At 37.6% G+C, this 17,065-nt stretch overlaps 1 protein-coding gene across 2 annotated transcripts in view; it reads right to left on the reverse strand.

Annotated features, from left to right (window-relative positions):
- Window positions 1–17,065, reverse strand: part of NEBL (nebulette) — a 346,363-nt gene that overhangs the window by 12,970 nt on the left and 316,328 nt on the right. For both annotated transcript variants that reach the window (XM_081298828.1, XM_081298827.1), the window contains one exon: window positions 16,669–16,840. In XM_081298828.1, coding sequence (XP_081154954.1) covers window positions 16,669–16,840 — 172 coding nt within the window. The remainder of the gene's footprint in view (window positions 1–16,668; window positions 16,841–17,065) is intronic.

The following is a 17,065-nucleotide window of genomic DNA, read 5'->3' on the forward strand; positions in this document are numbered from 1 at the left end:
TGAAGTATATTCACATCATTGCACAACCACCAGTCCCTTAAGAAAATATGAGTTATATAAAAGTAACTAAGCACCTAGGTGCATAGCCCTCTGGAAGTTAATGCGGAAAACTTGTAAATAAGATTTCACTTCCCCAAGAATACAAAATTGGCAAACAATAAAAGTTACATAAGATAAATATGCACAATTAGGGGGACCAATTCAGTTTGCTCAGGGCTTACCCAGTTTTAGCACTGAGAATTGGGCTTCCCAGGAACACCCTTAGTCTGAGGCAATTTGGGACATCCAATTCCCCTATTTAGAGTGTGCCAGGCCCTGTGTTTAGCATGTCATGTGCAAAAACTGGTGTGAGTGTCATCATGATCTTCATTTTACAGAAATATTATATGAAGGTTAGTGAGGTTAAGGAACCAGGTCGAAATAAGAGCTGGCTGGGAACCAGGTTTTAGTGTCAGTGGTCCAAACTCTTGACTGTACCATAACCAAAATGATGTTGGAAGACATGACAAGACCGGGTAAGATCAATTTCAAAATAACCACCGTGGATTCAGGAAGTACAAGAGTACGGTGGTCTGGAGAGCAGAGAAACTTCCAGGAGTGACTGAGAACATGATCTGAAGTCTGAAGACAGGGCAGTCCATCTTGCCTGCTGGGGGCTGGCAGGAGTGGGAGGGAGAGAAAGACAAACAACTTGAAGGTTAAGAGCTCAGGTTGAGCAGCCAGTCAGGCTTGCTAGGCTCACAGAGTTTCCTCTATTTGTCACTGGCTTATGTTGGGGTTGGGGGTTCAGCTTTGGGCAATAAACCCAATAAAAAAGCTGACGCACGTGTGGTTCATCAAACAAGCCAGACCATCTCTGGAAGAGACCATAGTAGCAATCATTCCTTCACTCTTGGAAAAGGAAGCTCAGATCATAAGAAGTTGTATCACTTCTGGAGCAAGAGATTACAGGGTTTGTGTTGTTGTTGTTGTTGTTTTTTGTTTGTTTGCTTGCTTGCTTATTTAGTCATTTTGGACTCTGAAAAGTCTAAAAGAAAGGGAAGGAGGGAGAGAAAAAGATTTGATTTTTCTTTCTTCTTCCCACTGACAATACTATTCTATTTTTTCCGGGAAATTATCAGTCATTCATTTCAAGTTTATGTCCAATATCACAGCTCCTAATGCAACTTTGACTACTTTCCCACTGAGCAATGACTACCCCCATTGTGATGACACCCAACATTAAAAATCATTTTGTACAATACCCAAAAAATGCACCCCAGGACAGCATCAAAATAGTGATCAGCAATACTGCCACAGACATATCAAGGATTTAGCTGAACATATAATTAAATACAAGGTACAATTGAACCATTTTCTTCCCTAAATTTAGATAATCAGGTTTATAACATTGCTTAAAGTATAAATTGAATAATTAAAGAATCTTTATCATCTTTCAATGGCAAAAGGAAATATTCCTACATTGTAGTTTTGTATCTAAACCTACACGTTACATTTCAGCATCTTATTTATATGTTTGGCTTAGTTATCTAAGTACTTCTAAAATATTATTTTGGAGACTCTACAGTTCCTAAGTACTGAAAAAAACATAAAATTAGTTACATCTTAAATTATTTTCCAGTTAAATTTGATTATTCCCACAAGCCCAGAAAAGCAGTACATTGTGATTTCAAAGCTAAGTGGTTTTTCTCTAGAAAAAAAAAATGAGTCTGTGAATATTCTCTGACAGAACTGAAATAAGACATAATATGGTTTAAGTAGGACTAGACACTTCAGGTTTAAGAATGCCTGCTATTTTGCTTAAGAATAATCTAGCCAAATTACCTCTGCATTTGGATTTGAATTTCAACTTGCATTCTTTTTCTTTCTCGGAGATGCTTATTTTAGCTATTTAAGCTGGGATAAACTCTCCAACTTGTAACCCTAATTCAAACCACTAATGTAAGTAGGATCATTGCTATAAAAAGGGAACTAATTTCTGTCCCAAATTAGAGTCTTATTGATATTTCCATGGCACACGGTCCTTACGGTATGTAGACACACATGTGCACTATCCCCAAAGAATAAGAAAATAAAGAATGTAGAGTATAGAGACAGCTTCTCTTCCTCCCAATATCTCAGCTTCACAGGAAATGTATTTCCTCATGCTCTACTGCGTGAGACTTGAAGAATCGGCTGCCTCTTCCTCAGAGGCACCTCAGACCCTCTGAACCTTGGCCAATCAATGGAAGACAGACGTGCATCCTCAAACAAATGCTGCTCATTACGACCTGACCCCTTCCTCAGCTTCACTCAGAAAGGGAAACTTATAACCTTTCCTTTCATTTCAATGAAGAGAGACAATATGAGTTCTCTAAAGTTTCAAATTCAAGCAGAAGCCTGAACATTTTTCTTGACAGAGGAACAGAGGTAAATTTTTCTAATAATTTATAATGTGTACCTTCTGTGGGCTCTATGTACTGCTTAGATGGTTAGGTTTAATCATGCAATAGTCTACTAGTTGGATTTCATATTATAAAGGAACCGTAAGTCATCTTTTTATTGATTACTTTTTTCGCAGATATTTAGTTTATAATTAACTCTTCAAATCTTCCTAAATACAAATGAGGATACCAAAACATCATGTTTGGTTGAGATAAGAACAAACGTCTCAAGTTCAGTTTGAACATAATACTCAAGTATGTTGGGAAGTAGCAGAACTGAGATTCTCTGGTTGAATGCATTTTCTTTGGAAAAGCTCCTTTAGGAAGAAGTTGAATATTTTGGGGAGAGAGGAGTGGAGTCGGGAGTCACCTAGTAATGATAAAATTAAACTAGTGTCTACAATAGAAATATTAGCAAATTTATTTTGAATGAAGATGAATACTTCTAAATCAGAAGTGTGTTTTCTTTTCCTTTTTAAAAAATAAATTAGATAGTATATTTAAGGTTTAAAACATGATACTATAGGATATATAGAGATAGATAGTAAAATCGTTACTGTAATGAAGTAGATTAACACATATATATCATCTCACACAGTTACTTTGTATGTATATAAGAAAAGCAGCTAAAATCTACTTGACAAAAATCCCTAATAAAGTACATTTTTATTAGCTGTGGTCCTTCTGTTGTGCACTAGATCTCTAGACCTGCTCATCCTGCAGACCTGCTAGCCTATACCCTCTGACCATCATCTCCCCATCCCCTCCCTCACCACCATCATGGCAACCCCTGTAATATTCTCTATTTCTGTATATTTAAACTCTTTTTTAAAAAAAATTCTGCACATAACCTTGGGCAATATTTTTCTTTCTGTGTCTGGCTTATTTCAGTTAGTGTAATGTCTTCCAAGTTCATCTCTGTTGTGGCAAATATCAGGATCTTCATTTTTTAAGGCTGAATAATATTCCCTTGCATATGGATGTGTTACATGTTCTTTATTCAATCATTGATTGGCATTTAGGTTGTTTTTATATCTTAATGATTGGGAGGGAATAATGCTACACTGGGGACATGGAAATTCAGACAGTTTTACATAGTAAGTGATTTCATCTCCTTTGTATATATACCCAGAGGAGGAATTGCTGGGTCATATGGTTGTTCTATTTTTACTTTCTTAGCAACCTCCATATTGTTTTCCCTAATGACTGTAACAACACATTCCCACCAACAGTGAATCAGTTTTTCTTATCCAGGAGTATATTATCTAGTAGGCAGTTCTGGTTGTCTAATTTTAAAGCTACGCTTATGATTAAAAACCAAAAACCCTGAACCAGTGGCAAGATACAAATCATATGCCATCTATAAATCATAAAACCTAAATGAGAAGAGAAAAATCAACAAAAAAATTAATGCAAACACTAGGCAAATAATTGTGACTTTGCAGATATTATTCATTTTGAGAGATTTGGAAATAATGCTGGTTAGATATATAGCCATCATTTTCAAAATATATTAATAGCTTATTATTTCATTGTACCTAAATGTTTCTGTTCTCGATGTAATGGTACATTTATCTTTTAAGGATGTCTACTGTCCCGAGAAACTACACAGTGACCTACACTGTGCCTAGGAATGTGAGGAGCTGCTCTCGCCCTGTATTTCCTTTCCTTCATCATTCATTTACTGAGCACTCCTGGTCCTGTGCTAAAGTACTAAGATGAAAGCCGCGACACATTCACTCACTGTCCCATGGAATTCCTGATCTCAATAAACCAGAGTACAGTGAGATAAAGGCCATAATAAAGGAGGGATGATTCTAGAATTCTGATGAGCACATTTGTTTTGTGAGTCCCTACTGAATCCTATAGAGTCACAAGAAAAATGAAACATTGGGGTGAGAAGTATTTATATGAGAACAGAAGTACTAACATAAGAATCATTTACTGCTTTCCTGGTTATGAAAGATCATTGGCTGACTCTGGCTTAGACAGGGGTCACAATATGTTCCAGTTGGATTACTGCTTTTTTTCTAAAAAAAAAAAAAAAAGCAAAAAACTGCAAATGGTATGATTATTCTCAAATCAAATTAGCTTTAACTAGACAATAAAACTAATGTGAAGTTGCATTGATTGAGCATGGGTATCAAAGCTGAGTCTTTACATTTTGGTTTAAACTCAGACTCGTGCATATTTATGGGGTTTATATAATCCACGTGCTAATTACAGAATTTCTATTTCAGAGAAATAGAAAGCAGACAAAAAGATTATGTTCCAATAGAGTTTTATTCTGGGGGAGACAGATAATATACGAATTAATGAACACTAATAAAATGGCAGATGGTAAAAAGAGTTAAGGAGAAAAATAAAGCAGGGAATAGGGAGGTATGAGCGTGTATGGGATGAGCGGTCAAGGAGACTCTTCATGATTACCTGGCATCTAATCAGAGACCCGGAGGAAGTGAGCATGGCACAACAACACTGTGGGAGTATTCCAGAAGAGGGGCTAGTGATTGCAAAGGCTCAGGGTGAGAGGACTTCTGTTGTCCTAAAGTAGCCAGGAGGGCTGTATGGCTAGAGTCAGGAGGCTGATGGAAGACGAAATCAGAGATATGATCAAGGATGAGGGTTATCACCAGATCATGCAATCCCTTGTAGATTATAAATTTGGGGTTAAGTCTAAGAATGACTGCAAGCCATTAGAATATGTTGAACAAGGCTGTAATGAGATCAGGTGTAGATTTTTCAAGGATCATTTTGCCAATGGGGTGAGGTCAGCCCAATGCAGGTAAGAACAGAATCATAAAGACCAGGACCATATTTTACAATCACAGTGAAACAGGATAATGATTCTCTCTGAGTGCAACCGAAGGGGTGATAGGTGAGTACATTGGGGATTTTGAAGATAGAGCCATCAGTTTTATAGATGGATCAGATGTGAAGTGTGAGAAGAAGAAAGGTGATAAAGTTGATTACCAGGTTCCTTCCCCGGTATTAGTTGGATGGTGAACACAAAGAACAGGCAAGGATTTTTTTTTTTTTTTTTTTTTTTTTTTTTTTTTTTGCCAGGGAGATAGGAAATAAGATCTTGGTTTCAGATATAAGATTTGAGATGCCCATTAAACACCCTGAAATTGGATATTTCATGTGGAGTCTGAAAGCTGTTACAGTAGGAAGGTGCTTTGGTTTGATGTCTCTGCTCTTTTACCTAAATGAAAAATGTCAAGGATAAGGGACATTGTAACGTTGGACATAAAAATCCACAGTGCTGTTTCTATACCATTGGCTCCTCTGGAGGACTGCTAAGAAGGCCTCCTGTTCTCTTGATGCCCAAGTAGGCATTCCCTCAGTAGCATCTAAACCACCTAAGGCAGCCCAGATTCTCAGAAAACGTTCAGTGTACCTACAAGTCTAGGTGAATGGTCCTCTAAAAGAGCCTGTAAATCTCCAGCAGGAGAAATCCCAAGAAAAGTGCCCTGGGGTTAAAAGCAATCAAATTCTGTCTCTGCAGAGGTTGAGCTCAGCCCTACCCACCCTCTGGTTCTGGGCTCTTCTTCAGCCCATGTGAAGACACACGCAGGCCTAGGCTCAAGAGGCATCAGGCCACACCAAGTCCCCAATATGCTACACTCTCTCCCATGTCATTTTTTCTGCCTAAAATACTCCTTACCCTGTTCTCTGCCTGGCTAATTCTAATCCTGGACAATACTCCATCATGATACCTTCCTGAGCGCAATAATTTTCGCCATCTGGTTCACCTACTAGAATATGATGAGCTCTTTGAAAACAATAGATGTATTTCTTTTATATGTGGGTGCCCAGAGTCTCACACATATGGGAGAGAATCAATATTTGTCAACTGAGAAAAAGGAGCAATGGGTACCACTAAAACACGAGGGCAAATGGCTACCTAATGAGCTCACTGCCCTCTTGGCACCATTTGGACGATAGGTAGAGTTCCAGAATGTTCTGAAGCAACTCTTACAAGTTAATCTCTTTTGAAGACATATTAAGTGAGATACAGTGCTAGAAGCACAGCCCAGCTAGGCTAGGTTAAACCCCACAGAATTCAGAAACTTGTTTTGGGTCAGTGAAGGCAAGACTAGGTCATTCCAATAAGATTCTTTCACAGCAAAATGACAAAGTTCACAAGGCTGCAAAACTGAAAATGTCTATTTCGAAAAGTGCATCTGTTTTTCATTTCACTCCTATACCCTTTTATGCTCCAGAGGAAAACAGAAACACGTAAAATACCTGAAGCCAAACGGAACACGAGTTCCAACTGAGGAGGGTAAACGTGGGCTGAGATTGCGAACACATAAAAATACTCACAATGACAAAAAAAAAAAAAAATCACAAGTTAACGGAAACCAAAGGAATACAAAGCAATACCAGGAGGCAGAGCCCTGTCGCAGGCAAAGTGAAGACAAACACAAAGATCAAAGGCAACCTCACAGCGAAATAAGCAGACACCAGCAGGATTATTTCCACCAGAGGAGCCGTGTGTCAAACGAAAAATAAGTTAAACTAAACTAATACCAAAAGGCAATAAAGATAATTTCAAATAATACTATTCAAGAATCAAAACACAACTGGATCAAGTTTAAATAAAAGCCTCTGTTATTGAATCAAAGTAACACAGTAGAGATGTCAAATGAAAACCCTTTGGTAACTTAATACATTAGAGAGTCGAATCGAGAATAGAGAAAGCCCGGGAGGATCACAGAAGGGAATGAAAATATTCAGGAATCAAAGCAAGATGAGAAAATATCATGAGAAACACAGAACTGAGACAATGATCAAACCTTCAAGGGGAAGGTTTATCTGCTAATGCTCTGAAAACTCAACGTTAAAGATGAACACATTGTATTTTTGCCTCTGGGGAATAAGCCAAATGTTTAACCTTTTGTCCTAACAATCTGAATTTCCTCTATCTCATGAGAGGGACCCCAAAACTGTGAACTCACAGCTGGGTTCATAAAATCAAAGAGATTGCTTCCAGAACAGAAATACATTCTCACAGGTAGAAGAAAGAGAAAGGAAAAAAATTAACTTAATTGTATGGCACTTAGCTTAAGAAACATCAGTTATTCCTTACTATCATATATATCTAAAAAGAATTTTTAAAAAGAAGAAGAAGAAATATCAGTTATTCTTGTTCTACACAGATGAGAAATGAGCCAATAAGGCCAAATGACCTCTGGTGGACCTAGTCCAAGCAGTAAGCATCAGGATTCAAGCCTAGTGTCCTCTCTCCCTGCTCAGCATCCTGATCACCTCCCTGTTGGTATTGTCACACAAGCCACTCCACAGCAGGAAGACAACCAAGTCTTAAAGGACAGCTTCTTGGAATATGACGTATTTTATTATATAAAATCCTAACCACATTTAAAGGAACCCACAAAATCTAGAAGAAAACGTAGCATTTTGAAATACTTAAGAACATTTTCTTTTTTCTTCATCTTACTCCTAACAAGTGTTGTTATAAAACACTTTTCAATTTCTTGGGCAGAGTTTACGTAAGTGCATATGATTAACTGTTACTACGAAAGACATTAAAGATTTCTATCAAAGAGCCTTCCTCACCATAAAAGTCACTTTCTATACCACCCATTCCTCCCTACCAGAGCCCCAGAGCATGCATTTCAAAGGAGACCCTACATTTCAAAGTCTCTGAAAAGTCTTGGATACTACTACTTCTTTTCCCTACCAGAAAAATTAAAAAGTAAAAAACCCTACTGGGAATGTTTCTACTTTAGGTTGTTTTTTTTTTTCTTTTTAAGCTATGCTTTAATGTGATTAAAACATATCTAAACATCATCAAAACAAAAGCGTAAGAATTTCCTTCCAAGTCTTATATAAGAGAATATTATTCACAAAAGTAAATATATTTACATTGTATTCATAGGGGTTTATTTGCTTTGGTACTGCGATTGAATCCACGGGTGCTCTGCCACTAAGCTACTTCCCCAGCCCTTTTTATTTCTTTGAGACAGGGGCCTGACTACGTTGCTTAGGGCCTCACTAAGTTGCTGAGGCTGACCTCAAACTTGTGATCCTCCTGCCTCAGCCTCCCAGTGCTGGGATTACAGGTGTGGCACCACCATGTCCAACTTGGTTTGTGTTTTGAAAATATTAATTTGACCATTTCATTCTGCCACCAAGCATTTGGTGAGTGCTTATTCTAAGAGCTGGACACATAACTGAAAACAAAACCACCAATATTCCTGCTGAAACAGGACTTACAGGCTAGCCAGGGAGAGATGAACACAGACGTCAATACACAATGTCTCGGGTGGCATCAGCTGCAGTGAAGCAGGGCGAAGGGACAGATAGCAGGAGAAGGGTGCTGTCGATCTCTGGGACATAGAATCTCTGATAAAGTGTCAACAGAGAAGAAACTTAAAGAAAAATAGGGCTGGCCAAGCGAATACCTGGGGTAGGGAAGAGGGGCTGAGGCAGTAATTGCAGAGGCCCCAGATGGGAACTTCCTTGGAAAGTTCGAATCAGGCAAGGAGATAAGTGTCACTGCAGCCTGTGAGTGACAGAATGGTACATGAGTGCCTAATAGTAGACAGGGCCCAAGATCAAAGAGGGGGCATGTAGGCAATGGTGAGGAGTTGGGTGTTTTTTCAGAATGAAATGGTAGCAGAAGAGCCATATCTGACCTGGGTTTTGAAGGAGTTAAGACGAAATGTGCCTCATGGGTATATTGATTATTTATAGCTGATGTCACTGAGGGACCTGTAACTCCCCAAAGTGCCTGATGGCTTGACTCTCCCTATAAGGGCAAGCCTTAAAGATGCTTTGGGGAAGGGTGTCTTTCCACACCAGCGCTGGGGAAAAAAAAAAAAAAAAAAAGCCTTGATCACCAGATGCCAGTAACTGGGGCTTCAGTGAACCTGGACAAACCCTTACCTTCCACTGGCTTCGACTCCCCCTGTTCATCTCCTAGTGGCATCCTAAGAATTTTACTATCCCAGGGCAGCTCTTCATTTATCCCCAGCTATTCCTTCACAAATGTATTGTTCTTTGTCTAAAAAGGATAAAAGCTTCATGCTTTGGTCATTTCACTTGGAGATTTAATAAAACTTTTTTTTTTTTTTTTTTGCATTTTGCTCATTCATCAGCTTTTGTATTCATGGGATTCTTAGATTCAAAAAAGAGCCCACGTAACAACTAAGCAGGGTAACAGGGACCTCTCTCCCTTGCTATTTCAAAAAGATAATTCTGCCTGCCAGATGGAAAACAGATCAGAGTAGGGGGTTGCCGGGACACATAGCAGCAAAGGCAGAAGTGGGAAACCATTTAGGAGGGGACTGAGGTCATCCAAATGATAGGGCAATGACTGAAATGAGGGTAGCAACCATGGAGGTAAGGACAGCACTCAGATTCTGGATGCTTCTGCCATGGGAAAGCAACGAGATTTGTTAATGGATTCCATGTGGGGTATGAGTAAAGCATGAGAGCTGAGATTGATGCCACAGAGGTTGACTTCGGTGCCTGGAGAGTTTCACTTACCACTTAGTGACCTGGGAAGCCCAGGGAAGTACGGACCCGGGAGGATGGTGGAGTGGGGGAGGTAGCCTTCATGTATTATGTTTGTTATGTCACTAGTCTTTTGAATGTAGGCATGAGGTGCCATGGGATGATTCCAGGTGAGCTCTAATAAATGTGCTTTGTTTCACTTCAGATAGATGAAATTAGGAGCATTTACCCACACATCCTAAATTCTTCTCAAATGAACAGTCTTGTGGGTATCACATGGCTCTGTTGATGTTATAAACTTACTGGTACATTTCAACTTCTGCTTCATGCTTCGGTATCTACTCTCAAAACTAGGAACTATTACTGAAGTCAGAACATCTTCATCTTCTAACAGGTGACTCTGCATGACAAAAATTCACCAATGCAGTCTTTTGAGTCACTGAGTCATCTGTTTCTGCCAAAAATATCTGGCCCCTGTCACCTTCCACAGAGACTGAAGTTCTCCCATTTCAAAGACAAATGTAATTATTCCCTCTTAACTGTGAAATCAGCTTCTAATACAAATGCTAGAGATTCATCTATACTTTCTTTTAATGGAGACGTTTTCTCATCCTGTTTGGCTTAATATAGAGTCTTCTCACTAGAAATAATTAGGAGAAGAAAAGAAAAAAAGGAATGGTGCTTTGAGAAAAGAAAAAGGACATAAACAACTAACAGCAATAGGTTTTTACAGCCTTGGAAGAAAGAATGTAATGAGATCAGAGCTCACCTGGAATCATCTGCTGGTACAGAGACTGCTAAGGCATCTTCAGGAGATGTCTCCAATTCTCCCTCTCTACACAGACTTATCAAGATCACAGGTTTAGATGATGATTTCCAAATTTATCTCCAGTGCAGCCTTCTCCTCTGAACTCTGATTGCTTCTCTGACACCTCCATTTGCATGTCTTAATGACACACTGTCATGGTATCTTAGCCTATCAGAAACATTCTGCTCACAAAGTCTGTTGATCTAATTAACTTCGGCATTCACTTCTCAGCTCAAATATCCCTTCCCCAAAGAAGTTGTCCCTGACATCAAAGCCAGATGGAATTGTCCTGTTACACATCTTGTAGCCCCCATCCCATCTCCATATCCTGAACTCTGTCTGTGATTATTTATTACTTGGGTAACTATTTGCTTACTACCTGGGTCCCCCTCCAGATGCAAAGCCCTGTATAGCCAGTCCATTTCTCCTATGCTCATTGCTCTAAGCAATGCAGACCCAAACTCTTGGCTAGTGTACATGAGCACTCAATAAACATTTGGAGAATAAATGGACAAATACTGTGTTGGTGTATACAGACCTGAAGTAAGAGATTGAAGCAAATACTCTATGGTGCATTACCTTTGGGAAAGATTTCAACTCCAATACACTGAACAGAGTCATATTAAATAAGGTTGATTAAATAAAATGAGTATGTATATTTTCTTGGGGCTTATTCATCTCATCAAGCATCAACATTATTCTGTACCTCTGAAACCACAAAGGACACTAAATGGGGAAATCTGTAAGACCAAGTTTAAAAAAAAAAATCAGTAAGTTACTGAACCTTTTGTTAGAAAATCATACACTGAAAGGGGAGACCTTCTCATTGGTATTGTAAGTATAATAAAGCAAAATTGGTTTACAACTATTTATTTGGCAATTTAAAGAAAAGACAACCTTCAAAACTTTCTACAAGGCTAAAGCTAGTCCGAATTTTTAATTTGAGATATATAGAATATAAGCTCATTAGTGTTTCATTGAAATGAATGCAGAAACTGGTTACCTAATTACGAGAGCTTTCATAGTTTCCTATTACTGCCCACCCACCCCTCCCGCAACCCTGGCATTAAACTGCTCATTTTCAAAATCTCCTGCTTTAGGGATTTTAGCAATTTGACCTTTGTGGTTAAAAAGGAAATTCGGTATTCTGTTGGCCTGACAGGCCTGTCCCCCTCCTCACTACACTAAAATCTAAGTGCAATAGGGGAGGGGCAACTTAGTTTTATCCTTTAGGAACAGCTTTATCAGCGGGATCAGTTCTAACACCCCAAAGAAATCATGATCTAATCTGCCAGCTTGGATGCAGAAAAGAGGAGAAGGTATAGGAAAAGGGTGGGTAAATAAAATAGAAGATTATTAAAAATCAATAGTATTTTCCATTTTCAAAAAATCTCATATCCTAAGTTTCATACTCAATTTCTTTTTGGCAAGACCTACCTCTGTCTGCAAATTTATATCAATATTTAAACACACGCCAATTCATGGTAATTTCTTAGCTACTCAAATATTACAGTAAGATTGATTGTTTTTTCCTTAATGGAAATCAGATACAAACTATTCAGAATTCAAGTCTCCATTGTGACTGTGTAAATCTATCACATACAACTCCTGTGAAACAGACACATAGCAAGCCCCAAGACCCTATTATAATAGGGTTACAAATTCCTGTATAGTAATAATAGTGAAGATAGGAAAAAAAAACCTTACATGCAAAAATGCAAATTAGTAGTTTTTTAAAAAGACTCAACTTTGTAAACTTAATGTTAAGATTTCAAGTGCATAAGCTGAATGTTTGTGAAAAGGTGAAAAATATGTTAAAAATGCTCTCATAACACATTTTAAAAGTGAATTAATTTTCTTTGTAAGTGGCTAAGGTTTGATACCTCCTTCATCGGACGGTCTTGTGACCTCACTGCAGCCTGAAAAACTAGGGTAAATCTCGGAGATTTCGGACTTGTCATCTCCCAGACCTGTACCAAAAGTACTGCTCGAATGCGATCGAGACCGCTGTCTCCTATATTGACTCGCCTTTTCTACATTGGAAGGAAAATATTAAGACGTGATTAAGTGACTTGAAGAACAATGACATTAATTAAAAGCTCTGTGGGAAAGAAAAACCATCCCTTATTAAATAATAATCCAAAATCTCAGTAAGTTTCTAATCTTCTATTCCCAAACTTCAGTATGCATTAAATCTACTACATAAATGACTTAAAGGTTATTTATACTCATTTGAAGTCTAGATTTTAAAGGAGATATTAATGGATAGGAAATTGACAAGGACTAAGAAAACACTGGCAAACTAATAAATTTCTATGAAGCATAACATCTGGTTATAAATAATTGCTTTCCAAAAATGTCACCAGGCATTCAGTACTTGTCTTTTCTTTATTCTTAGAAATATTAAATGACACAGTTCAGCTAACTGTGTGGATCAAATTAGCTATTTGAGTATTAGAATCCCTACATTACATTGGACCCACAATTTTATTAACATCAACAACTAAATTTAGAGTAAAATCAGAGGGTAGAGCAAGATTTTAATGATATATCTATGGTATTTTATTGTATAAAGTAACTGGATAGCTGTCAAACCTTTTTAAGACCTCATTTGCTAAACATGGTCTGAAAGTCTGAAATGTCAAATCATCTATCACTATATTCAAACTATTCATTTTTTTCCTTTCATTATATACATGCCACCTAAATGAAAAGCCAAGCTTCCTATGGAAACTATTCATTTTACATGTAAAAAGCTCAGAGAGAAATTTCAATTTCTTGCAAGTCTATTCAAGATATTTATGACACTACACAGGAAACCTTTCTACCGTTCCACATATAAATTTAAAAATCTATCTTTAAAATATTGTTACTGTGTATTTCATAAAAACCTGGTGCAATCCAAATAACTGCATTTGTAAGCCCAGAAAGCCTATTAAATAATATTCACTAATCAAAAGCAAATGTAAATAAGCTCTAGACATATTTTTAAACGAATCGAGGACAAACAAATCTAGAACTTATTAAAAAGCTCCTTTGCAAGTTTTACTTTCATAAATAATTAATGGTATTTTAAAGTAGCACAGCACTTATGGAAGTTTAAAATTCTCAACTTTAAAATTTACATTACCCGGTTGCTACAAGGAAACTCTACAGTCATAGTAGACTCACTTTCAGGACAAAACCACATAAAAAGAGAGGAACTCAGAATGTGAGCAATACCAGAGAGCATATGGAGACTTCTAGACTGAATATTGTCTTCCAGGGGATCGATATCGAAGATGGAGCCAGGATCTGTGCGCCAAACTTTGAGGTCTTCCACCAAGAGGAAACAATCAACAAATCAAGAAGGAAATTTTAAAAGCCAGCACCAAAAGAGAACAGAGCAAAAGGCAAAAGTATAAAGCAAATCCACTGTGCTGCAGGATCTGGAGAACAATACTTTCACATGTACCTGTTGAGAAACTTTGCAATCAAAGTTAAGTTGCCTGGTTCCTCCGCTGACCTGCCATATTGCATGCAGCTTACTGAGGTACCTGTGACCCTTTATGCAAGTCATGTTCCCTGGGGGGCAACTATGCAGCCTTTATGGCCCCCCTGAACTCCCCATCACCCTTGCCCTACTGAAACAGGCAAAGTGTTTGAGTGAGAGGATTTTTTTCTTAATACAAAACTAAACTAACAAAAAATTTCTTTCCCTATAACAAGGACATATATTAGGAATGTGGATAATGGCAAGTTCAGTTTTTATTCTGAGTCTGTGGGTGTAAATGAAACCATATAAGATCATTTATCAAAAAGTGCTGAAAGCCAGGCGACCAGCACAGAATCATAAGGGATAGAAAGATGAACAAGAGCAGCTTCTGGCTCTCAATAAGCACAAATCAGTTCACTGCTCTGGTTAGTGAGGAGACTGTCCAAGTCTATGTATCCCTCCTATTTTATTTGGAGGCAAAATCCAAATCAATTCACTTCCAAACTTATGAGTTACCCTTGATCACAGGGCACCCATGAAATGAGCTTTTAGTCCTAAAATGAATTGCACAGTGGTATACACCTGGAAAATAAAAGCCTAGTTACAGACATATGGTAAAAATGAGGCTGGAGTAAAATTAAAAAATTGGAATTGTAAAGCTGCATGTCAGTTTTAATTAATATTACACAATGTCAAGCATTACTGTGGGTATAACCTAACTCCCCTACACAGTATATATTCTAAAGTATGTACTACAATAATCCTCCTTTTATAAATGAGTAAGTTGAGTCACAAAGAGATTAAGTAGCTTGTCCAAGATTATGCAACTAGTAAGTAGCACAGTCTGTGACAAAAATAGAAGCCACACAATGGGCTTAGTCTGCATTACCCAGAACGTCTCAGAACCTGTATTGGTATAGAAACTGGCTTGTAAAAAGTTTTATGTTTTGTTGAATGGACTTCATTTTGTGCTTTCATAGGCAACTGCTCAATGGAAAGAGATTCTTCCAATCAGAGAAAATAAACTGACTTCTGGGGTGCCCTGGAAGTAAATAATTTAGAGTTATATACCTTATAATTTTAAAAACAGTAATAGTTTCTATCTCAAAGAAACTATTACTGTTTTTAAAATTATAAGGTATATAACTTATATATAATTAAGTTATATGCCTTAATTATATATAATAATTATATAATGGATCCAAGAGCCTGAGGTCTACACAGTTTCATGGTTTTCAGCAATGACATCATCATTATTCCCGGCCTCAGATCTCTGTAGAACCCTGGGGTAAACCTTTACCCTAGTGAGACAAATCAACTCCTGAACTGTCTCTTATGAGACACTAATACACAGGATGAAATGCCCTGTTTCTGTGTTACTTTTAATGAAAAGATCACAATTCATCCAATCACCTTAATGCAGTCCTTTGAAGCAATCAACTTGGAAAGATAAGTCAAGCCATCAATTGCCCACAATTATGTTTGCAATATTTCTTTGTGAGTCATTTGGTAATCATCTCATCACTTCATACTCTGACCTTAGTACTCTTGTACTAAGATATATATATATATATATATACTTTCCCACCCAACTGTTCTCTAAAGCGCCTTTCACTAGTACTATTTCAGAACACAAACTCTTACTTTTAAAGATGAAGAAAATCTAACACTGAGATTACAGAGAGGCATTTACATGCTAAGGATACAAAAATATTCTTTGACCTATAGAGTTGAAATATCTATAAAATTCAGAGGCTAACTATCGGAAGGAGACAATAGTCAAGAGTGGTTGATATACATCGAGAAATCAATAATTTTTCTTCATAGCCCTGTTTCACACTCCATCTGATCTTTGTTCCTATCTCAAGCCACATTCAACACTAATCCCCTAGAATTTTTCCTAAGAGATTTAAGAGATAGGAAGAGTAGGCCCCTCCTTAAATTATGAGACTTTCAGATGGTTCTCAAATCATACTAGTTTAGAAATAATATTTTTAAAATACAAAAGATTCATATTATGTAATATATCAGAACCTTTCTGGCATGTCTGTGGCAAAAGGACCTAAATGTGGGATGGTTCTTCCTGCCACCCAGGTACACAATGTCTACAGTACTATATACCTTGACCAAGGACACAAACCAAAGGAAAACAAAATAATTGTCCAATCATCACCCTCACCCATGTCTTGGTTGTTTCTTTGTTTAACAAGTAGAAACATTCTTAAGACCAGAAAGCTATTAAAGACTTCCAAGAAAAGAAAGAATTTCCAAGTAATAGAGAGCATTTGCAACGATAGCTGGTGAATGCCATGAATCCCATTCAACATGGTACCAAAATAACACTTGACCTGCAGTCCATTTTGAATTGGGCACCACATCAAACACCTGACAGGAAGTCAACTGAATAAGAAGGCTAGTGCTTAGAACAAATACAATATTTTTGACCACACACCTGCTGAGAAAGGCCATGGGCTTACCAACAATGATTCCAGGTCTCCTGTCCATCTCCACCACATGAGGCTGGATACCTTTGTAGGCAGCGTCGCTGACAACCTGAGTGTTCTTCCTTACCCGCTCTGTCACGGGATCGTCAACCACAGGAGTGAAGCCTCTTCCTTTTGTCTTCTCAAAATCTTCATGATACTTTACCTGAAAAAGGAAAAACAATATTAACTCAAAAATAAATTTTTTGACAGAATGATTGGTGTTACTACATAAGCTGCATCTGGTTTATTGTCTACATTTATGTATCTTTTCCAGTTATTCTAAAAACAATATCAGAAATCAAGTTCCAACATTTTCCCCGTGTTTTTAATCACTACGCTTGGTGTCTCTTTTAAATTATATATAAATATGTGTTTCTGTAAGAAATTG

The sequence above is a fragment of the Spermophilus citellus genome, assembly GCF_964194105.1.
Source record: "Spermophilus citellus genome assembly, chromosome: 6".
NCBI classification, from domain to species: domain Eukaryota; kingdom Metazoa; phylum Chordata; class Mammalia; order Rodentia; family Sciuridae; genus Spermophilus; species Spermophilus citellus.